Here is a 25,666-nt window from a genome sequence, read left to right as displayed (position 1 = left end):
GTAGAATTCGTAAATACTTATTAAAAATATTTTAGGAAATACAAAACATGAATATAAAGTGAATTCTAAGAATGTTTCTTCTAGAACTCGAAAAAACATACAAATCTTTGCTTAGAAATCAATTGACCAAGCTGCATGATACAGGTGTAACTGAACATAACTGAATTATGTTCATTTCTATTGAAAAATTTTATTCATTGAATTTTAATTCCCAAGTGATTAACATACCTGTATCCTTTTGTCATCTCATAATTGATGATCAAGGTATGAATTGGTGAACAAAGGAATTGTTTTGTTGTGAGTTATGCATCAAATTAGACTTGAAATAAACTTGATTTTTTAACTAAAAAAACACTTGCTATCATTAAGCATTGTTATCACAAGTAGAATGTGCGCTTTTGTAGATTTCATTACATTAGATAAATAGGAAAAAAAGGAGGTCCCTGTATACTGTTTTTTTAACACCAGAAAACTGGGGTGTACACTGAATTAGAATACAGGGAATACCCCACTTTTCTTGACTTGAGCCTTTCCTGTTGAATTTAGTACATATTCAATATAGAAAACCATATCAAGGAATAAAATAAAATAATTTGCCTACCTACCTACCCATACCCTAACAACCTCAGTCGGGAGAGGGGAAACAAAAATATTTTTAATGTTGGCCTTATCTTTGGTATCTATGCCCCTTTTTTGTGTTGTCTGGTTGGCTAATGTAGACACTGTTTTACATTGAAACAGTAGTGCAGATACTTCATAAGTCACTAAACAATAAAAATGAATGACATTGCAGAGGAGAAACATTTACTGATGTGATTCATTTAATTGAATGCAAGATAATAGTACAACTACTTCAGAATATCAGCAAAAAAAATAACCATAATGCTGAAAATGCAATCGATACATTTAACCTTGCAAGTTTTAACCCATTTACACTGTATGAAATGTGATAATTTGCAATACAACTCGCCTGTAGGTTTTTTTTTTTTTTTTATCTTGCCTATACTCCTAAGGCCAAACTGAAATTTAAAGGATTAAAGTAAAAATAAAAGTAGATATAATCTATCAAAATTTTTATTTAATGTATGATATAAACAGAACTTCTCTTCAATTGTCATTGAATTTCCTTGAAATGTATTGATCATATTACTTATTAGTACCAGAGAAAAAAATCATAATTTAATAACATATATATACTACTGAAATATAAATCTGAAGTTATTGCTTTAACAAAACTGCAGTTTAAAATTTTGGTGACATTTGAAAAAATATCCTCAAAAATGCTGACAAATGTGATATGTTAATGGAAATATATAACCACAAAATTTGACAAAGCTATACTGTTGTAAAAAAATAAATTGCATAAATAAGCATATAAAAGAGCTGAGGTCCTGTAATGGAAGGGCTATTATATGATGACTGTTATGATGAAATGATGATATACAACTGTTTATAAATTGTACAGATCAAAGCAATGCAACAAAATGAAGGTCAACAAAGATCTAACCAACATTTTAAGATACTGTTTATTCCTTATTATTTTGTTATTTACCAAATTTTGTGGATTTTGTGGGTAAAGGTGAACCACGAAATTAAAGGATGAGAGAAAAAACAAGTGAATATGTTGCAACACTAATATTGAGTTATACATTGTAATATATATGTGTCCATCACCATATTTTAATTGATTACCAAAAAGTCACTTACTATCTATTAAATGTATCTGAAATATGGAATAGTGAATCATCTTGATTGTCAGTAAAAAATACATTTGAACTATATGAGATTTTGTAATTAAATAGTTAATTGGGCTAATGAAAATCAAACATATTCTAGATGCCTTGTGGTTTAAATATCAAGGAGTAAAGTAAACACGAAATAAACAAGAGGCTCTCAAGAGCCTGAATCGCTCACCTGAATTTTTTTGGTTTAATCTCTCATCAATGATTATTTTGGCTTTTCAATTTATTTAAATGTTCTTTGAATCGTCCTATTTTCTTCAAAAGCAAAAAAAAATCATTTTCTCCTATGTTCTATTTTAGCCATAGGAGCTATGTTTCTTGACATACAAGGAAATGAAATATAAAATTTATACTAGATACTCTGAAACTCTGAAACTCATTTAGCCTAAGTTTGGCTGAAATTGATACAGCAGTTTCATAAGAGAAGATTTTTTAAAGTAAGTCAACATGATGAACAAATTGTGAAAAAAGTCTTTAAAGGGTAATAACTCCTAAAGAGGTCAATTGACAATTTTGGTCAAATTGACTTATTTGTAGATCTTACTTTGCTGATCATATTTGCTGTTTACAGTTTATCTTTATCTATAATAATATTCAAGATAATGACCAAAAACTGCAAAATTTCCTTAAAATTACCAATTAAGTGGCAGCAACCCAACAATTGGATGTTTGATTCATCTGAAAATTTCAGGGCTGATAGATATTGACCTAATGAACATTTCTACTCCATGTCAGATTTGCTCTTAATGCTTTCGTTTTTGAGATATAAGCCAAAAACTGCATTTGACCCCTATGTTCTATTTTAAGTAACGGCGGCCATGTTTTTTGACGGATCAAAAATCAAAGCACACACTTTGTGCAGGATAATCTAAGGAACAACCATGCTAAGTTTTAACCAAATCCATTCAGTAGTTTCAGAGGAGAAGATTTTTTAAAGTTAGCAAATATGATGAACAAATTGTGAAAAATTGTCATTAAAGGACAATAACCCCTTAAGGGGTCAATTGACAATTTTGGTCATATTAACTTATTTGTAGATCTTACTTTGCTGATCTTTTTTGCTGTTTACAGTTTATCTTTATCTATAATAATATTCAAGATAATGACCAAAAACTGCAAAATTTCCTTAAAATTACCAATTAAGTGGCAGCAACCCAACAATGGTTTGTTTGATTCATCTGAAAATTTCAGGGCTGATAGATCTTGACCTAATGAACATTTTTACTCCTGTCAGATTTGCTCTAAATGCTTTCGTTTTTGAGATATAAGCCAAAAACTGCATTTGACCCCTATGTTCTATTTTAAGTAACGGCGGCCATGTTTTTTGACGGATCAAAAATCAAAGCACACACTTTGTGCAGGATAATCTAAGGAACAATCATGCTAAGTTTTAACCAAATCCATTCAGTAGTTTCAGAGGAGAAGATTTTTTAAAGTTAGCAAATATGATGAACAAATTGTGAAAAATTGTCATTAAAGGACAATAACCACTTAAGGGGTCAATTGACAATTTTGGTCATATTAACTTATTTGTAGATCTTACTTTGCTGATCTTTTTTGCTGTTTACAGTTTATCTTTATCTATAATAATATTCAAGATAATGACCAAAAACTGCAAAATTTCCTTAAAATTACCAATTAAGTGGCAGCAACCCAACAATGGTTTGTTTGATTCATCTGAAAATTGCAGGGCTGATAGATCTTGACCTAATGAACATTTTTACCCCATGTCAGATTTGCTCTAAATGCTTTCGTTTTTGAGATATAAGCCAAAAACTGCATTTGACCCTTATGTTCTATTTTAAGTAACGGCGGCCATGTTTTTTGACGGATCAAAAATCGAAGCGCACATTTTGTGCAGGATATACTAAGGAACAATCATATTAAGTTTCATTCAAATCCATTCTGTAGTTTCAGAGGAGAAGATGTTTGAAAAATTGTTAACGACGACGACAACGACGACGACCGACGACGACGACGACGGACGCCAAGTGATGAGAAAAGCTCACATGGCCTTTTAGGCCAGGTGAGCTAAAAAGTGAACAATAACATTTTTGTATATTTATTTCCTGCACTTCCTAATCAATGTGTGTATGTTTTACATAATACTCACGTGGTGTATGAATCTGGAAAGAACTTCTTTACAAGTGTTCCTAGCAGCTGGCTTAATGACTTTGACTTCTTCATATCTAAATAGTCATACTTCAAGGCTTTGTTCTGACGCTCCACACCATTGTTTGTGTTTACCAATATATTAAATATTCCTTCACGAAAACTTTTTACCCAGCGCTGAAATTAGATTACTTTTTAATTAAATTTGTACCTTTGACCTACTAGTCATTAAATGACCAACTACAATTCTACCATATTCTACCATGCACTACACATTATGATTATTTCATCAAAACCATTCTTATGCAAGTAACTATGTTAATAACTTCCAGAACTGTATGCTAGAGCCTGAATAATTTTCACCACAGTGCAATAGTATAATTGAATGTTGTTGATAACATACAAGAAAAAGAAATAATTAGAAATTAAATACCTTGTACTTGCTTAGCCAGGTTCTCTCAAACCAGTTACTTAACCGGTCATTCTCTTTCCAGATAACACTGGCCTATTAAACAAGAATAAAACATACATAACCTAGATCTACTAAAAAGATGTCAAATTAATATCTTCAGTAGCTTACAGAAGTCATAATAATATTTGTTAATAGTACAATGGACCCTGTTAAAGGATCAGCGAAATCTTGCAAAAAATAACCTAGTAGGCGTATATATATATATCAATTTATGTAATAATGAATATCTGTACTAAGTTTCAAGTTGAAATGAATACAAAATACCATTAACCAAAACATATAACCATTACATTTATATGTTCAGTGATTGTGACATTACATTTATTACTGTGTCCCACAGACATATAACATTTTGTACTAGGTGCAGTTAAACATTTAGAACTCTTCCACATTTTAATTGCCCATGTTGTGTGGAAAATGAATCATTATCAGGAAATCAAACTTTTCTTGTCACAGTCTGTATAAACATTAAAACATTTTTAGGTTATTAAAAAAACAATCAGGTATAGTTTTAACTAGAGTACTCTCAAATCATATTTCTGTGTTAAATTGACCTGTTGATACAATTTGTAATGCTTTTTGGTTATTTTAAGTTAACTTATTAAAAGTTATATCTCTTCTCTCTATTTTTAATATATACTAGCTTTGATTATCGTTGAGTTTACATGTAATATTACTAAACTTTAGTATGACTATAAATTTTCACTCCTGTTCTTGTACTATGTGTTTCTCATTTCTCTGTTTATATATACATTTGACTGTTAGTTTTCCTGTTTGAATGGGTTAACACTAGTCATTTTTTTAGGCCCTTTATAACTTGTGGTCAGTCTGCATCAAGGCTCTGTGTTGAAGACTATACTTTGACCTATAATGGTTTACTTCTGCTTATTATGACTTGATTGGAAGTTGTCTCATTGGCACTCATACCACATCTTCTTATATCTATAGTAATGCATTTGACTATCTACATATGCAATGTTTTACCTGTAGGAACTCTTTTGCTCTAACATATTCATCTTCTGTTGTTGATGCTGCAATGTCTCTGAACATCTTGAGTAGTTCTGGTTTAAACTGAGAGACTCCATTATGCATTGCAGTAACCCACCTCTCCCATGCCTGTTCTCTATGGAAGTCACAGAGATACACAAGAGAACCTACAATATGTATTGTACAGATTTTTTTTATACAATTCGGCACACATATATATACAATACAATTCCATTTATTGTGCTAAATGTTCATGATTTTGTTGCACAAGTGTTTGCCATTTATGTATAATACAAAAAGAATGACACATAATATTTGAAATCTGTTACCTTAAAGAAAAAAACCATGCAAGGACTCCATTACCAATTCTCTTATAATCCATCTAAAATATGTACTGAAAAGAAGAAATTATAGTATTCAGCTTAACAAATTTTGTTTACCATGCTGTTTTTATTTGTTGAAGATGCCAGTATTTTTGTATTTGTATTGTTATTGGTTTGAGGCTTGCTGTGTTGGCCTTAGGCGAAGACAAAGCCAATACAGCTGACCAAGGACCAATAACACAGCCAATTCAGAAATACTCGCATAATGATATCTTTATCAACTAACTACAATGATAACATATTTTTTATTTCATTTCACAAGAGATTAAAATTTTTTACCTTAAAGTGGAACTATCCAAATCTGAGTTCCCTTTTATAAGCTGCAATATCAAATGATCTGGTGCTGTTTCCAGATGTCTTCTACATTTCTGATGATTTGTTTACCCTTTCCAGTCACTTTAAAGTGTTACATTTGATATTAAGACGCAACACATAAATAGTAATTGGAAAGGTGCTGTCATTGCATGAATTATGCAGAAACAAAAAAGAAGAAAAAGCAAAATAATTGAAATATATGAAGTGTAAAAAAATAGGATTTGGTGACTAAAGACTTGATAAAGCAAATGTGCCCAGTTAGAAGGAAGAATATTGTACATAAGAAAAGTTGACTATATGGTATCAAAATTATAATAACTTTTATTGCAACCATCACAAGTAAGTGTATTGGTATTTAACCATTAACCCTTAGACTGCTGCATTCATTTCTATTGTACTTTTGTGTATTGCTGAATAAAATTTTAATCACTGATGAAATAAACATGTTCACTTACAATTGCTGTATCTTTGTAAATATTGAATATTCATCAATAAAAGTTATATAAAAAAGTATTGTTAGATTCTGTATTTTTTATTTATTTTATTTTTGTGTGAGTCTCTGGTCATTTTTTACCTGTACAGGTGCAAATAGAGGTAAACAAAGGTAAACTTATTTTTTTCATGTTTTATTAACGAATCCATCAATGTAAAAGTATCCATGACTTCAGAATTGAACCAATATAGTTAAAAATCTCTTTTAAGAACTAGTTCCATTGTGATTATCAGATAAAAAAAAGTTTCTTCTCGGACCAACAGCCTTTTTTATGCAAATATTTTCCGGTATTTTTCGCCGACTTTTACTTCCATGTACAAATATATTCATACGACAAGTTCATTGTTATAGCTTTCATCAATAAATAATCTTGACAAACATAATGTTCGGATCTATCGATGTCAGTCAATATTGATTCACATTTGAAAGGCGAAATGATAAACATCGCAAATCCTGTTTCATGTCATCCATTTTGAACAAGGTCTGGTTCTCGCTTTAAAAGTCTTCTGTTCGCAGTTTTGATAGAATGTTTCTATTTCCATCTATTATATCTTCTGTTCTCGTCCAAATCCTTTTCAATCGGCCGCCGCTGTTAAATCGTTATCATTGAAATACTTCTGAACGTGTTGGCCATTTCTCCAAATAATATCCGCCATTTTGTCACTTTTTTCATCAAAAATTTTCACTTTCGGTTTTATCGTTATACCTGATTTAAAGTCAAGAGACACTCGAAAGAACGCAGATTTTTAACCAATCAGAATCCATACAAGTCGAAACTGCCGCAATCTCATGAATATTGGCTCCGCCCATTCCATGGTAACTGTGTAAACAAACGAGGTACGGAAACGACTATAGTCGCGCGTAGCAGTAGCGGACTGCTTTATCGGAACGACAATAGTCGCGCGTAGCAGTCTAAGGGTTAAGAACATGTGCAAGTAAATATTTGTTAAATAATGCAAGTTGTTAGATTTCAATAATTCAATATAATACAAAATGATATATACAATAAATGTGCAATGTCAGAAAGCTGCATGTTTAGAAATAAATGATTGAGTAAGAAAGAGGCTGTGTTATACTATACTTCATGGTTAGTTCTGTACTTTATCATTGATCCTGCAATTAAGTTTGCCACATTCAAAAGGAATTTACACAATTAATTCTATAGTGAAGTGAAGGTATATGCTGAAACATGTGAAAGTTTTACAGAGATCCTCTTATATTATACAGAAGATGGGAGAAACATAAATTTATGACAGTGTATTGTATGTGTCCCAAATGATGTATTTGTACCATTTTTTGTACATCAACCTAGACCGTTAAAGCAAATACCTTAAAAGGTACAACTTTTAAAATATGTTCCATTAAAAGGACCAGGTGTACTATAAAAGAAAATGCAGTGATATAAGCAACAATTTACAACCATTCTATATGTGCCTGTCCAAAGTGAAACTGCTGGTAAATTAGTGGTTGTGGTTTGTTACTACATGTATCTGTTATATTGATTTTCATAAAACACAAGGCTTTCTTTTTCGTTGAAATTGTTTCACATTGTCATTTCTTGGACTTTTATATGATATTGGGTTTGCTTATTTGCCTTACAGACATCTCTAGTTGCTTAAATTCACAGCACTTCGACTCTGTTGGATGGATGTCTAATTATCAATGATACCACATATCCTTATTAGGTCTTTCGAAAAGTGGAAAGACCTATTGTTTTTCTTCTGATTATTTTTTTTTTCTTCCGCCTAATTTTGTTCTTGCGATAAATATTTGTTTCGCAATGTCGCTTAGATATTTGGTATATAATATCGAACAGTTTATGCGCTTTTGAAATTTACCCTGCATAACCGAAAACTTTTCTTGGTAGGAGTTATCTCCCCAAACACTGTTTTCCTTGTGATCACAACTCCTTCGCAACCGTAAAAGATTACGACAAATTTATTTTATAAAATTGCTCGTTATATCCTTCGCATGATTTGTCCAATTTCGACCGAAGCAATATGAATGCTCCATATGAGAGTTATTTCCCCTTTTGTATTTGAAATTTTGAAATGTATTTTAAACTGGAACACCATAAGTGATAGAGACCTAGGATCTTTTGATTTGAGGTCCTTGGTCCAAAAAAATGAAAATTAGGTCAAGGTCAAAGGTCAAGGTCATATTCTAATTTTTGAATTAGGCTTATTTCCACTCATTTCCAGAAACCGTATAAGATATTGACAAATTATTTTGACTAAATTATTAGTTGCATCATGTCGTAACTTAATAATTTTAGTTGAAAGGGTGCGTAGACAATGAATGGGAGTTTTTGCCCCTATCATATCTAAAACTATGTGTAAAGTGATATAACTTATTAACCATACATATTAGAGACCTAGGGTCTTTTGATTTGAGATCCTCAGTTTGTGACCTTGAAATTGAGGTCAAGGTCATAGGTTAATTTGACGTTCTAGATTTTGACCTTTGCTTTAAATTCATAGCTATACATCATAAAGCCATATGAACTGACATTTTAGACTGATTTTTTATATTTTAATATCAAAATAGATATTAACTGGTGGAAAGACCTTCAATTGTTCTCTGAACAATTGGTTTTTAATTTTATATAGGAATACTACTGACCTAGTTAAAGTTAGACAAGGTTGTATTTTAATACCTAATCATAACATAAGATTTTATAAATTAAAGCTGACAATATTATCATTGTATCTACTTTCTAACCAAATAAACCCACAAAATATTTGACTTGCATTTTCAATACGTCCCCAAGACTATAAATGAACTCAATGTTAAAGAAACAAATTTCATTAATCTAAAGATACTACCTGGAAATTCTTCTTCAAGTGAGTTGATCTCTTCCTGAGCATGGTCACACATAAAAAAAGCTGGATTCCAGTCAGGATTCCATTCTTTCAATTTTGATAATGCCTCTTTTATTGAAGCACTGTCTTCAGTTTCAACAATAAACATAGCAGCTACAAAGTAGTTTACATTTGTTGGAACACAGAGAAAGAATAATGGCAATGCATACTTTGTTGTGCGGTATGTGGCATCTAAAAGACAAATATCATTGCCATATCTCTGCAGCAGTCTTCTTTGAGAACTATTTTGATGAATGAAAAGGAACTTTTTACGTGAGCCATATAGAGAACTGGCAAGCTGGTCACCTAATCGTACATCATCATCCTCTTCACTGTTTTGATTTTGATATGGATCTATTCCTATAACATGTATAATACAGTATGATTAAAAAAAATAATGAAAATCCTTTAAAGCTCTTTGTTTTCATTCATTATTCATATTATAATAATCTTAAGATTTAATGATGTTTTTTACATGGGACTCTGTCTGTGTCATGGAATACATGGTTTACTGCTAATTCATATCTTCTTTTTAATATGCAAATATCTTTATCTATTATCTATTATCTATCTTATATTTTGACAAATGTTCCCAAAACTGAATCAAGTATCTCTTTTGTCTCTCAAGTATCTGCTTGCTCGAGAGCACCTGAGATCACCACCAGTTTTTGGTGGGGTTCGTGTGGCTTAGTCTTTAGTTTTTTATGTTGTGTTTTATGTACTTATATTTGTGTTTGTGTTTTTCTTTTTTTAGCCATGACGTTGTCAAGTTTATTTTTTATCTTTGAGTTTGACTGTCCTTCTGGTATCTTTCCCTCTCTTTTATCTTCTTTCATTTAATTAACATTCAGGTCTGATCCAGTTAAAAAATATTGGGCCTTTGAAGGTTATTCAAACACTTTATAAAAGGCATATATATATTGTATTTAGTGGGAGAATAAACTTCAAAGACACACAAACACTATTTTTTAATTTTTTTTTTACTGTTAACCATTTAAATCTGGTTCTGTATCTAAGTCTTCTTTTAATCTTAGATGGAACTTGTCATCACTGTTTTCATTTTCCCATTTGTTTACCAATTCTTTCACTACAACCTAAATTAAAAAGAAATATTTTTACCTAAAATTAAAAAGTGGTTCATAGGTAGTCAGTTTAATTTGTACAAAATAGGTGGTAAATGAGGAGTAGAAATCAATTATGTGACATATGACAAAACAAGAAAGTTTCTTTATAACTATTTTGTGGTATTCAGAGATTTTCTAGCAGAACAACAAAGCCATGAAATGTAAAGCATATGTTCAATAGTATATTCATCAATTTTTTTAATTTTTTTTTTATGAAGGTGAAACTATGTTTCTGAAAAACAAATCTCTAAGAAATTCTACCTGATCCACAGTACTGTTTCTTTGCCTCATTAGGGCAAACACAATATGATTCTGTACATCTTTTGATGAGGGCCAGAACCGTTTGTTTGTTTTTTGAGGCAAAGTGGAATTTTGGAACATTTGCCGTACATACATTTCCACCATCAATTTCATCTGCCTTGTGCTATGAATATTTTGCTCAAAAACCATTCCTTGAATGAATTTTTTTACTCCCTCATCAACTGGCTGAATCAAGCAAGCTGCCTAAAAACAGAAAAACAATGTATCGGATATGAATTTGCACTGATATGCATAAATTTCAATACCACTACTACTAGAAATAGTTGCTGTTATGGTTACATTATATATTTCAATAAATTTTGTTAAATTTGGTTAGTTTTTCTTTTATTTCTTTAAGTCTTGAGAGAATTATGTCTACAATAACATTAACAGTACCAAATTTTCTGCACCAGATGCACATTTCAACAATACACATGTCTCTTCAGTGATGCTCGTGGCCAAAATATGCAAAATCCAAAACTTATATAAAAGATGAAGAGCTATAAACCAAAAGTTCCAAAAAGTATAGCCAAATCTGTGAAAGGAATCAGAGCTTTGCATGAAGGAGATACATTCCTTAATTTATAATAATTTTTAACAATTTGTAACAGCAAATTTAATAACACAAAAAATCTGTATTTTCATGCCAGTACCGGAGTACTGGCTACTGGGCTGGTGATACCTTGGGGACTAACAGTCCACCAGCAGAGGCATCACAATCAGTTTGAGTATTATTTTTTTTGCATTGCATTGCATACACACAGGAACAGTTGCCATGATAGTATAAATTAAAATCTTGCACCAAATACAGGTTTTGACTGATATTGGATTGCCCAATGGTTCTAGACAAATAGATTTATCAACCTGAATTGATATGAGCTATTAATTTTTCTAAATTCAGCCAAGTAGCAGTAGATACCAAAAATATTGCAACAGTTCACCTGACTAGATGAAAAAGTGTTAAATAATAGGCCACTGTGTTAAAAGCATTTATAAGTTTACCTCTCCAATAAAATGGTTTGTGTGATCTTCATTTGGTAAGTAAACATGGTATTGATGACACATTTGTACCTCTTGCTGATTTTTAATACATTCTTTAAGCTTGTTAGAAAGACGATCCCTCTCATGCTTGTCTTCTTCATTTTCTTTATCAATCTTAAAGACAGATAGTATTTAGCATAATAAATAGTTTTAAATTATTAACTTATCATGCTTAACATATTCACAGTAAGGCAGAAACTCTGAGAGTAATGCAGAGGCAGTATTCCATTACAAGCCATCACAGTGTACTTAAGTAAAAAACAAAACTTTTTTTTAATCCCATTATGTCCCAATTGTTGATATTTTAAAAAATTTGGCAAAGGATAAACTGCCATGTATTTTTTTTCTACTTCATATTATAACCAACTTATTCATTGATGATATTTAAATATTTCATATTGTAATGAATATTAAACGCAGAAAATTAGATATTGGTAACTAATTACAGATTTTTGCATTAAAGAAAACAATAAAAAATAAAGTGTCTTGCTTACATAAACAAAAAATGAATGAAAATACTTGATATAAATAAGAAGATGTGGTTTGAGTGTCAATGAGACAACTCTCCTTCAAGTCATAATGTATAAAAAGTAAAAAATTATAGGTTGAGCTTGACATGAAATTCTATACCTTAAAATATGGAAACTTAACTATATGCCTAACTCTGATTTGTACAGGACAATTTTTCTTTTTTGTGATTTGAATCTGTTTCCTTCTTTTCTTGAAGTCATGGTCTCCCTGTAAATATAACATAATCAATATTATGAGCACATACCCTGTCACAGGTATAGTGAAATTGTGGTGAGATTAAAATGAAATATTTAAAAGACATCTATCATTAACAAGTTTTTTAGAAAAACTTGCATGAGGATATTCTTCAGCATTTAAATATTGCCTTAAATATGACTGTTAAAAAGTCCAAAATCTGTGATTTTGAAAGTCAAAAGGAAGCTTCGTTAGTCAATTGAAATTTCAAATTTTAGTTATTGTAAGAAATGTTAAAATACAGAAGGACATTCAAACAAAAGCATACATAACAATTGCGTCCCCACAATTAAAGATGTACAAAAAAGAACCATAAAGCATGAACATTTATCAAAATAAAGTAGGGTTGGGTAACTTATAAAATGTTTTGCTCATCTGGAATATCTATAAATGCACCTGTATTAACAATCATTGGCAATATGCAAATGGATTTGATATTTCTAGATATAAAGTGGTTAAAGTTCAATCATGTTCAATTATGAAAAACAATCAAATAATATGTATACTGTTTCTTCTAATCTCTTTCTGTTTCTTTCAATAGAACTCTTGTTCCTTTGTCTGCCTTGATGACAATCCCATTTTTTTTTTCCAAGAATAAAAAATGGGATTCTGTCATAGGGGATGAGCGGCACTGCATCTTTTTGCGTATCTCTCCACCTCACATCACTTGTTATATTTTGCAAATCTAAAATATATCAATACAGTATTTGATTGTAACATAGTCAACAAAAAGGTATAAATACTTCCAGTAAAAAAACAAACAAATAAATACCATGAAAATTAAAAACCAATTGTTCAGAGAACAATTGAAGGTCTTTCCACCAGTAAACGTCTATTTTGATATTAAAATATTAAAAATTAGTCTAAAATGTCAATGGCTTTATGATGTAAAGATATGAATTTTAAGCAAAGGTCATAATCTAGAACGTCAAATTTACCTATGACCTTGACCTCAATTTCAAGGTCACAAACTGAGGATCTCAAATCAAAAGACCCTAGGTCTCTAATATGTATGGTAAATAAGTTATATCACTTTACGCATAATTTTAGATATGATAGAGGCTAAAACTCCCGTTTATTGACTACGCACCCTTTCAACCAAAATTATTAAGCTATGACATGTCGCAACTAACAATTTAGTAAAAATAATTTGTCGATATCTTATAAGGTTAATGAAAATGAGTGAAAATAAGCCAAAACCAAAAATTTAGAATATGACCTTGACCTCAATTTCAAGGTCACAAACTGAGGATCTCAAATCAAAAGACCCTAGGTCTCTAATTTGTATGGTAAATAAGTTATATCACTTTACGCATAATTTTAGATATGATAGGGGCTAAAACTCCCATTTATAGTCTATGCACCCTTTCAACCAAAATTATTATGCTACGACATGTCGCAACGAACAATTTAGTAAAAATAATTTGTCGATATCTTATAAGGTTAATGAAAATGAGTGAAAATAAGCTAAAATCAAAAATTTAGAATATGACCTTGACCTTTGACCTTGACATCAATTTCAAGGTCACAAACTGAGGATCTCAAATCAAAAGACCCTAGGTCTCTAATATGTATGGTAAATAAGTTATATCACTTAACGCATAATTTTAGATATGATAGGGCTAAAACTCCCATTTATTGTCTACGCACCCTTTCAACCAAAATTATTATGTTACGACATGTCGCAACTAACAATTTAGTAAAAATAATTTGTCGATATCTTATAAGGTTAATGAAAATGAGTGAAAATAAGACAAATTCAAAAATTAGAATATGACCTTGACCTTTGACCTTGACCTAATTTTTTCACTTTTTTGGACCAAGGACCTCAAATCAAAAGATCCTAGGTCTCTATCACTTATGGTGTTCCAGTTTAAAATACATTTCAAAATTTCAAATACAAAAAGGGAAATAACTCTCATATGGAGCGTTCATATTGCTTCGGTCGAAATTGGACAAATCATGTTAAGGATATAACGAGCAATTTTATAAAATAAATTTGTCGTAATCTTTTACGGTTGCGAAGGAGTTGTGATCACAAGGAAAACAGTGTTTGGGGAGATAACTCCTACAAAGAAAAGTATTCGGTTACGCAGGGTAAATTTCAAAAGTGCATAAACTGTTCGATATCATATACCAAATATCTAAGCGACATATTGCGAAACAAATGTTTATCTCAAGAAAAAAATTTGGCGGAAGAAAAAAAAAATAATCAGAAGAAAAACAATAGGTCTTTCCACAGAAAAGTGGAAAGACCTAATAAAGTGGATAATTTTTGGCGGTTTGTTATTTTACCGAATTTAACCAATAAACCATGTTATGTAAACAGTCTGTTCTGGTTGAAATTTATATGTTGAACTATTACATCAATACTGTTGCTTTCTATAAAATAAACATGTAAGCATGGTGAATATATGCAAATAAGTTAAACAATCTTCACGATTTAACACCTCAAAGTCAAATTAAATAAAATTGATGCTGTATTTCATATACATCTGTTTAAGATTTATTTTTATAATGTGATAAATTTCTTTGAATCAATGGTTTCACATCTTGTCATGTAGCTGACTTTATGGAGTGGTTATTGTTTCACCATAAGCTATTTTCTTAAATTAAAAAAAAAACATATAATATAGACTTTGTGTTATATTCACCTTATTTGCAATAATAACACATTAAAATCGACAAAACAAGTTGGTCATCCCTGTTTATACCGGTCCTGTTTATATCGGTAATGTATTTGTCTGGTAAATCCAACCATGCACAGTAAATATGAATGGCACAAATTTATGAAAGGAAAAGGTGATCCATTAATAAACCTCTTGTATAGGGATAGCAGAAAATCAAAAAAAAATTAAATGAGTTTTGTAAGCAATAATATGTAGTGACTATACTATAAAAATCACGGGATCGTTTTGTGATAAAGTCTTTTTCTTTATAATGCGACATGCAGTAATGATAAGTTCCTATAAATAAAACCGCAGATGAAAAATTATATTGACAATATCGGAGGTAAATGGCAGTGGATGGGTCAACTGTTGTCCATTTACAAGGATGAGATATGAAATTTGTAAAGAAAGCACTTGTGTGTTGAGAATTTTTTAGACAGAAAAATTATAAATTGTGGCAACAAAAGCATAAACATGTTAAATCTTACCATGTATGAATGTTGTATACATACCTAAGCCATTTTCTTTCCCAAACAAGTTATCCTTTTTAAACACAATAAATTTAGAACTTGTTTTAAGTTCAAACTCAACAATGAGGTCTTTAACTGCTTTTTCAGATGAAACAAAACCACCTGTGCTATTCCTATTCAAATAGAAAACAATGTACATTGTATGTGTTACAAAATGTATCAACATTTATTGTATCTTTATTGTTGTTGCTGAGATTGGTTAGAGAGCAAAACTTATGTACTAGACACATAAATGTAGTACATGTAAATGAAGGTGTTAACCTGATAGAAGTTTGGAACTGTATACTGAATTTTCCAGGAACCAGATTTTGCACATAACTAAAGTTGTTGTGAAAGTAATTTTCTAAAAAAAAAATCAAAACAGAAACAAAATTATCTTAAACAACTACAAATAAATGCAATTTAGATTTATTTATATTTGTTAGACTCAGATAGACATCCAGCCTCTAATCGACGTCAAAATCTGACGTCTCATTCTCAAATCAAGGTCCAATGTGACGTTATGTATTGCAAAAACAATGTCAGTCTCTAATTAATAAATAATAAATTACTGAACTTACACTTATACATGTGTACACATGATTTATAGGGTTCTTATGGCAACTAAATTTTCAAACAATTATATATACTTTCCATACATATTTTTTTAACCTGCAATAGGTAACTTGCATACTAAATTTTATACCTTACTATGAGTTATGGGCTTTGCTCATTGATGAAGGCAATATGGTGACCTATAGTTCAGGGATCTCCATGGCCTGTTTAACGATGGCGCCCCGCCATCCTTCAAATGTCTTGCGCCATCGTCAAATGACTCACGCCATCGTTCAATTGTCTTCCACCATCGTACAAAACTGCGATCGTTTTTATAACCTGACGCCATTTTTTTTAGCCATTATAATTAAATGCATGTAATTGCCTAACCCTCAAGGTTTTTTATAGTATAATCCAATACAGTTCTAACGCCTGAGGGATATCCGGATTAATATCGCTAATCACTTGTACCTGAGCTTGTACAGGTAGATCAACAAACCAGACAGAATATTATCTGAAGATAGACGATTCATTTGTCGAATTATTTAACTAAGTTTCCGCAAATGCTTATGATAATTCAGATTAAATAAATAAATTAATAATCCAGATACAAAGTTTAACAAGTCGAACACGTGCTTTTATTTTGACTTGCGCAAGCAGCATCCCCCTTTTTAAGAAGTACAAAATAAGATGTAAAACACTCATTATTATTTCATCGCAAATAACTCGAGTACTGCTGTATTGTAACGATAATATAGAATTACTTTAAAAGTTAAAAAGTAAAAACTTTTAATATTTCCAGTAAAGAAATAGCATATCGTAATTCCGAATTCATTTCGTAGTTTACAATCAAATCTATACATCCGCGTTTCCGGTTTCTATTCAGACTTGAAGGTGGCACGGTAGTATTTGCATTCCAGAATTTAGGTTGCTCTTTTGTATACCCTACTTAGGTTAATGTATCTAAACAGTGTGATTGGACAAAAAATACAGTATCAACTGAACATACTTTCCCAAACTGAGGGGTGAATCAGGTGTAGAAAAATATGAAATAATTTTACATACAGATGAAAACGAATTGAGAATTTTTTTTAATTTTGTATTCACTGCACCATAAAAGACCTAAAAACACTAGTGGCCTTAGGTATTTAAATATAGCAAAAAAAGTAAAAGGTCATGATACATATTCAAATTCATTTCTAAATAGTAAAATGAAAGTACTTCAGTTAACTGTGAATGTAGAATTTTTTGCAGTGTTAGAAAGTGGTGAAAATTCTAAAAAGGCTATCATTATCCCTATGGGCGAGGAAATACTACCGTGCCACCTGAAAGATGCATGTTGCATAGCATCGATTTGCTAGATAAAGTCATTAAAAACCTTTTCATTTGACAACGTTTGCTTTACAAATCTTTTTAACCTTTTACATAACCCGTACGACTCGTTTTGTCGTTGTTGTCGTTGCTGCAAACCAGCCATACCGGTAATGGGTTCGTGACTTCTGAATTTGACAGTGTTTGTGAAAAATAAGCTCCACATGATTTTTAACCCCCATAACAATTTTCAAAAATAGCAGGAAAACTACATGGGGACCTTTGTGATAGCTATTGGTCATTCTGGACTAAGGGAAATGGAGGGGGCATGAGGGCTTGGCCTTTGAAGGGTTACAAACGGCAATTATTGAAAACATATATCAGTGTATATACTTCTATTTATAGTATTTATAATGAAAATTCAAATAAATATAATTTAAAAAAGCAATGAATTAGCATGTTCACCTATCCCTATGTGGAGGGATGAAATACTTTCGATCGCACAACACTGTACGGCGTAGATACAGTTTATGATGGTGAAAGTTCCTCCATCGTTCAATTTTCATCCATGGAGATCCCTGTAGTTGTTACCTTCTGTGTCATTTGGTCTCTTGTGGAGAGTTGTCTCATTGGCAATCATACCATATCCTCTTTTTTTATAAAAAATTGGTATTGCACTTTTGATACAAAGTCAACGTTAATACATTTTAAATCTTAAAATATCTGTGAGTAATCAATTTATTCACTGACCGCAATAAATTCCACGTTTATTTCACATATATATTCCTGTTCTGATGGCATATAATTATAAAGTGGGGTGCGGTTAAGTGTAGCATACAAAGGCAAATTTCTACGCGTCCAGGCATGTGGAATCAAACAAACACTGCATTGTTTAAAGTTATTATTATTTAACACTTTTACAAAAATTAATTTGGCTTGTTTAATTTTCTTAAAATTTTGACAAAGTATTTACTTTGACCCTTTGACAAAAATATAAAAATTTCAACCAACCGTTTTATCAGAAAAATTACACTGGTTATATAGCAGTTTGACAAAAACTTATTATGATTTTTGAAAAGCTTAATTTTACCTTAATACAACATAAATAAAACGTTTAGCTGATTTTACAGAGTTATCTCCCTGTAGTGTTAGGTACCACCTTAATACAAAATGGATAGTTATCTCATCTCTGTTAATCTATGTTTTGTCTTTTGATAAAAATTTCTCCATATTATTTATTTTGAAATATTTACCAGGCAAGTAAACACCAGTACCTTGATGGTTTATTGTAACAAAAGAATAAGGATCTCTACACTTATCATCATGCATTCATTTCATAGACTAATTTGAATGTATAACTATAAGACTTTTTTAAGGTTCATGTGGACCCTATGGCTAAAATGGCTGTATTTTAAAATTTACTCTAAGACAGACAAACCTGTGCATCTGGAGAGGATTTAAGGCATAGCATGCCCTACATAAAAAGAATTCAATTGCATTGTATGATTTAGAAAATTCATAATTTAACTGGATTTTTCTGGCAAATCTTTCGCCTCCCCCTCCCCCTGAATCCAGGTCCTTTCATGCCCAATCACGTTTGCCCCCTTTCACTTTCGCACCCTACACGTTGGCACCCAAAGTCCCTTCCTACCTTACATGTTCACGCAAAATTTTTTATTTGTTTTGTGTTTAATATTATGAATATATTTGTATAAATCAAGTTTTGGCAAGTGTTTTCCTATAAGTATAGGTGTTGTCATTGTCTCATTGTCTCAAAATACAGTGAGACAATGTTTTGTTGGTGTTGAATAAATATTAAACTGTTTCAAAATGGATAGTGTTGAATAAATCTTACAGTAATCATTTTTTGGTTAGTGTAAACAAATTTATGTTTCATTGTTTCAGATCAAAGGTGCCAAGCTGTTAAAAACAATTATCTTTAGTGTTTTTCATTTAAAATCTTCATTGTTTTACTCATATACCAAGCTAAATACAAGCAGTATTTACATAAAACAACAATCATGATTCTAACTATTCAACTGTAATTTGATTTAAAATTAGGTGCGGACATGTTGGGTGCGAAAGTGTGAGGTGCGAACGTGTAGGGTACCCCTGTCACGGAGTAGAATTTGCTTCATAATATAAGTTCCAAAAGGAAAAAATGTTCTGGAATATTATTTCCACAGGAATAAATATTACAGTAAATGTTCACAACAGAATACATGGTATAGAATATTTGTTCCACCAGGAATAGATATTATGACAATGTTTATACATGTTATAACAAAGTTACCATTGAAACTTCTGTTAGGTATCTATAAGTATAAGGAATGGGAAATAGACATTTGCTGAGTTGAGCAAGTTTTACAGTCAATGTGCATTGTGGATACATCATACGCAACTATTATCAGCACCCGCAGTGCGCATGCGCTAAATTTGATCGCAATCGATATCGATAAATTTCCTATAGATTATTAAAGGAAATATTGAATTTTAGTTAGCTGACAGTAAACAAAAATAAATATCTTTTTCATTGGCATCACATTAGAAAATACATTTTCTTAGCTTTCTAATGACATATTTTATAATTGAATCGGGATAGCAGAAGTTACAGCCATTTTCATTTTTAAAAAACTGGTTCATTCCCTATTACTTCATACAATTCAAAACCAAAAACGTTTGCAAAGGAGTTTTCATATATGATTACATATTTCACTATTTTTAGAAATAAATTCATTGGCCTAAATATATATTCTTTGCTTTATAATCTTTCCAATGGTATATATTTGGTATTTTAGAAAATTTAAAGAATCGGGGCCTTTTTTATCCAAAACTGGAGTTATTGTCATTGTTTGAAGATTGCGAAAAAAATTCTAAGTCCATGGAAGTATTATATTAGATATACTGTTCCCAGGTCCTACCAAGTAAATCGCTCACAAGTTACAAAACAAAGTTTAATCTATGTGTACATAAAATATTTATACATTTAATACAATGTTTTAATTTGCATCATGAATTTAAAAATTCAGTAAATTAGTATTTTAATTCAAAAGAATATTTTTGTCCAGCCGTCAGTTTTCTTTATTTTTGATAATATAAAATCTTTCACTACTACATTGACTCAGACTTTTGGATGTTTTTCTTGAAGCGTATTAAAAAAAATTGAAATCCCATCTAAAATGATTTTTTTTTTGCAATTTTCTTACATATCTTTTTAAAAGTTTGTTTATAAATAATTTTGGCGGCCGTAACTAAACAATTTTGATACTTAAACGTGCTCATCTGATTTACTAGTCTATTGCTTGTGTGATGTACATTCTCCTTTTATCATTTTGACTGTTAGAAAAATAAATCGCATAGAACATGTAGAACAAAGTAAAATTAATTTTAATTTGTCTCCGTCCTTTCAGAAGTTTCTATCGTGAAATATATTATATTTTTATACTTGAACATTTATGTAAAATTTGTATTAAAAAGGAAACTTATTTTAATTATTGTACTGTTAATGTAAAGTTTACGGAGAGCTGTCTCATTGGAACTCAAACCAACTCATACCAAATCTTCTTGCATTTATACTGTACATGTATTTGCAGAATTTTTTATTCTTTTATTTATCGAATGAATCAGATAGTTGGAATCGTTAAAATTTAGTATTATACATGCAAACAGATGCCTGAGACCCCTGTTGTTTCGATTAGCATGTTTTCTAAAGATATCCGCATGAAGTTCACGAATTTCATCATTTATTTGATCACCTGTTGTGAATTTCAGATAACACTGTCAAGTTCAGTCAAATCCGTGGTTAAAACTTTCCTATACATATCAGTAATATTATTTCATAGATGCCAACCCCCTTTTGACACAATCAGTAACAAACTATCAAATTTTCCGTATTTTTGAAAAGTTTTTAGTAATCATTTATAAACGTGCATTTACCAATAAAAATTACTGACGAGTGGTTGCAAAGTGATGTGCCCTAAAATTTGTCGTTTAACATGTTGTCTGTAGTATGTATTCCATTCATTAATTGTTCAGATGTTCTCGACTCGTACATTTTCGTTTTGTCAAGGAGAAGTAGAGAAAGGGGGAAAGCTCCTTCATAAAATGCAAGTTTGCCTCTTCGGAAGTCAGTTAGTTACTCAACAATAGGTTGATAAACCCAGAGGAACCGGAAGCATTACATTGGCGTTTTCTAAATACCGGACCAGGACGGAAAAGTAATGATACAAATCCGTGTTTTACAAAATTGAACGGCAATGATTGGTAATCCGTAACTATTCGACTTTGACCGTAACAGCGTAGTTTTTATCGCAAAATCGGAAAAACTACGCAAAAATCGTAATGGTTGGCATCTATGTTATTTTCCGGGCAGGGTATTCCCCCCTTTTATTTTTTATATATTATACTCGGAACATTATTGTAAACACTTTTACTGTGGGACTTACGGTTTTAGGAAAATTTGAGAATATCAGTACATAATTTCATTAGTATGTGCTTCGATTGGCTTATATCTATATAAAAAAAGTAATCTAAGACTATATCATTATTGTAAGTGAGAGACCTATCCATCCATCAACGAACATGTGAAGCGTGTATAAATATTTTTGAAACTGAGAAACATGTATTGATAGAGTGTCCATTGTAAGATGACCTGCAAACTGATCTTTTTTTTAGAAAAAACTTTGTCACTTCGGAACATCCAAACTTTAAAAAAAACAATCAAATTTGAAAAATTGTCTATTGTTCTATAGGTAGCCAGTGAGTGTGATAGAAGTACCAAAATCTGCAAATTTATTTTATATAGAAGACGCTGCTTTTCACATCGTTAAACTTTTTGTCTTAACATTTTTAAAGAAATTTGAAAATTTAGCTGTACATTTATACTTATTCATTATTAATACGTCATTTTTTTCACATACATGTAGCAAAATTAAAGCTATTTAAAGGACAATACGTTTATGTACTGTAGCGTGTTTTCAATTGTGATTTGTAAACAAACTGCATCGTCGCGGGCAAAAGTACTATTAAACGGGCAAAAGTACTATTAAACGGGCAAACATACTATTAAGCATTTAGTGTCGAAGGCCAATTTTGAAATGCCTCTGAGAAATCATGGCTGAAACATATTGATAAACAAACAATTCTGGGAGGTTACTAAAGAGTAAAAGCAGAGCCTGAATTTATTCTTTAAATAAAGACTGAATTTATTCTTTTGATAAAAAAGCACAATGTTGCAATGAGTTTGTGTTTATGTCTGTGTATTCAAATTCTACGCTGTCTCATATTCGGGTTTATGTCGAAAGATATATATATATATGTTTGGTAATCATGATCTAATATCTGTCCTTTTTCGACTTTTTATTTAGTATGCATGGTTTGATATTCGGTAAAATCGAATTGTATATCTTTCGGAAATAAAGTCAGTTTATACAACTCGTATTCATGCAGCGGAACCTAGCATGCTACAGTGTCATATATTTATAATATTGTTTACTTAGGGTTGTCAAATTATTTACGAGTGTCAACATTGTCTGTACAAACTCAGCATGTTGTCTTGATATCTTAAGATATCACACAGAGAAAAGACTGATAAGATGGATAAGAAATCAAAATCATGCGCGATAACTCGTACTGGCTTACACTGAGGACAATAGTTGGCCATAATGATGTATATATATTCTATAGATGAGGAGAGAGACTCAAGTGAGATAAAGGACCGTGAAATAACAGTGGATGAATCTATCAAGTTTTAGATTTTAAAATATGACTGTATATACAGTTTGAATACTTTTAAATAAGTGTGGTGGCGGTGTATAAAAGTGTATAAAGAAGATGTTTATAATCCAATAGTGAATAATCAACAATAAGGGATTCTACACTTCAAGAGGATTTTCCAACTGAAGTGGTTCATCTGGTAAAGCCTAAAGGTGGAAAATAGTTAAATACAGAATAGGTAACAGGTAACAGGTGGAACAAATATACGTTGACACCACATCCAACCCCCCCCCCCCCCCCCCCCCCCCCCCCCGGGAGGTAGGTTCGCCACTGTCTCACCATTCCTCCATAATTATTTTTATGGTTGTGTTTCCTATTTTTATCGTTGTGTTTTGTTGTTAGCGCCTTATGACAAATCGATTAAATATGTGCATGATGTGTACACTGGTTTTGCTGACGTATCTATTATACAATAAAATGCATATCGGAATCGGTTTTTGAGTTCCGGATTGGACACGACTGGTGTGCGACTAACCCGAATATGTTACGTACGTTTAATAAAAACACACTTGTGTATTACAATGCAGCATACAAAAAATACGAGTTAGCCATGCGTACAAGTTAACCTGACTTCGTTGTCTTCTCGTTTCGATCCCTCATTTTTTCTCTTCTTGTATGGCATGCCAGGCGCGGATCCAGAGGGGGGGGGGGGGGGGGGTGGGGGTTCCGGGGGTTGGAACCCCCCTTTTTTTTTGGACGATCAATGCATTTGAATGGGGACATGTAATTGGAACCCCCCCTTTTTTTAAATGACTGGATCCGCCCCTGCATGCTGGATCATCATCCGATGCAGATTACCGTAACAGTGAGGATTTTAGGAATATGAATTAACTGGAAAAAAAACCTGTTCACTTATCATTACGTATATACATATAGATTCTACCACTGCATCGAGTGTAATACGATATTTATCCAGTCTCGACAGTTAAATTTTCAAATAACACAAGAAACAAGAAAATTCGACGTCATAATCGGATTTTAACCAATGAAGAACTGAGATCAAACGAAGCACACGTTGATTTTTTCTATATAATGGGTGCACTTGAAAGGGATAAATTGACGAAAATTAGAGAAAAATATTTATAAAACTTCTGAGTAGTTTTAATCAATTGTTCACTAATTGCGTCACATTTCGTATATATTTTACGTCTAAGTCCTGATCCGATAGCATTCTACAAAAAAACCGGATGTGGGTACGCGCAGCCTACGAATGGCAATTTGACTATTCGTACCCGCATGTGGGTACGCGCAGACACTGCTTTTTTTAAAAGTTGTTAGCCGGGTCCCACATACTTAATTTAATACAATAACGAAATATATGCAACAAGGGAGACATGGGCCATGAGTCCCATTTGTATATATTTATATATAGAAAAAAAGAAATAGGCGTATTTTGTGTTACACATAAAATAATTTATATATGAAATCGAAAGCACAAACACTTAAAATCAGTAAATTATTGCGAGTTCCTGTCATGTGCCCCAAATATCCTTAGACGTTACGCGCGATGTTCGTACCTCATTGGAAATTCGGTGTAGTTGACAAGATGCATGCAAGTCCAAGATATATAATTGCGTGATATCATATTCATTGCTATTGTACGTATTTTAAAAAATAACGATTTTTTAAAATAAAAAACAAATAAAATAATTGTTGAAACTATGTTTTATGCTGCATGCGACAAGCTTCATTTAAAAAAAAAACGGCTATTTTTAGGTTGTCCCGCGTAACATATTTCATTTATTGTAACCACTAAACTATGATTTTCGTCAAAACTATTTAATATTTTGAAAAACGGGTTTTTCCATTATTAAACAGAATAGTTCCTCCAGTCTTTTATGCATTTTTATGACGTTCTGATGACGTCATAGATAAAAAAACGCGTTCCATACTAAAAGGGCAAATCTGTCCCGCGGGGAAAAAATTGGATTCCAGATTTGAGAATCAAAAAATATTGATCTAAAATGAAAAAAAAGTGTAGTATTTGTATTTACTACATCAATGTTAATTTGCTTAATTTTATGAATTTAAAGACAAATATCGATCCTGAAACATGATATATGGTAATTTATGAGCGATTTTTCAAAGGCTTAATTACAAGTTTGTCGCACCGCCATTTTTTAACGTAAAAACGAACTCAACTCAAATTTACGTCAATTGTTTGCTTATCACTGCTCTTATAATGGTAGAATTTATGATTTTTTTAAATGTTATTTTTCTTAAATTTTCAAAAAACTGAAATACATCAATTT

At 31.3% G+C, this 25,666-nt stretch overlaps 1 protein-coding gene across 2 annotated transcripts; it reads right to left on the bottom strand.

Annotated features, from left to right (window-relative positions):
* Positions 1 to 9,705: 9,705 nt before the first annotated feature.
* Positions 9,706 to 23,809, bottom strand: LOC139524017 (calcium-responsive transcription factor-like). 2 transcript variants are annotated; one of them, XM_071318538.1, is made up of 7 exons: positions 23,694 to 23,809; positions 15,777 to 15,907; positions 13,102 to 13,280; positions 12,461 to 12,568; positions 11,792 to 11,944; positions 10,751 to 10,993; positions 9,706 to 10,459 (listed from the first exon to the last, which is right to left on the bottom strand). In XM_071318538.1, the coding sequence occupies exons 1-7, from the start codon at positions 23,702 to 23,704 to the stop codon at positions 10,352 to 10,354; spliced, it is 933 nt and encodes a 310-aa protein (XP_071174639.1). In that variant the 5' UTR covers positions 23,705 to 23,809; the 3' UTR covers positions 9,706 to 10,351. The 2 variants fall into 2 exon arrangements, with proteins under 2 accessions (XP_071174639.1, XP_071174638.1); XM_071318537.1 differs by lacking the exon at positions 23,694 to 23,809 and having other exon boundaries at positions 15,777 to 16,256.
* Between the last annotated feature and the right edge of the window lie 1,857 nt (positions 23,810 to 25,666).

This window comes from Mytilus edulis, chromosome 5, assembly GCF_963676685.1.
Source record: "Mytilus edulis chromosome 5, xbMytEdul2.2, whole genome shotgun sequence".
NCBI lineage: Eukaryota > Metazoa > Mollusca > Bivalvia > Mytilida > Mytilidae > Mytilus > Mytilus edulis.
This window is presented reverse-complemented; position numbering and strand designations above follow the sequence as displayed.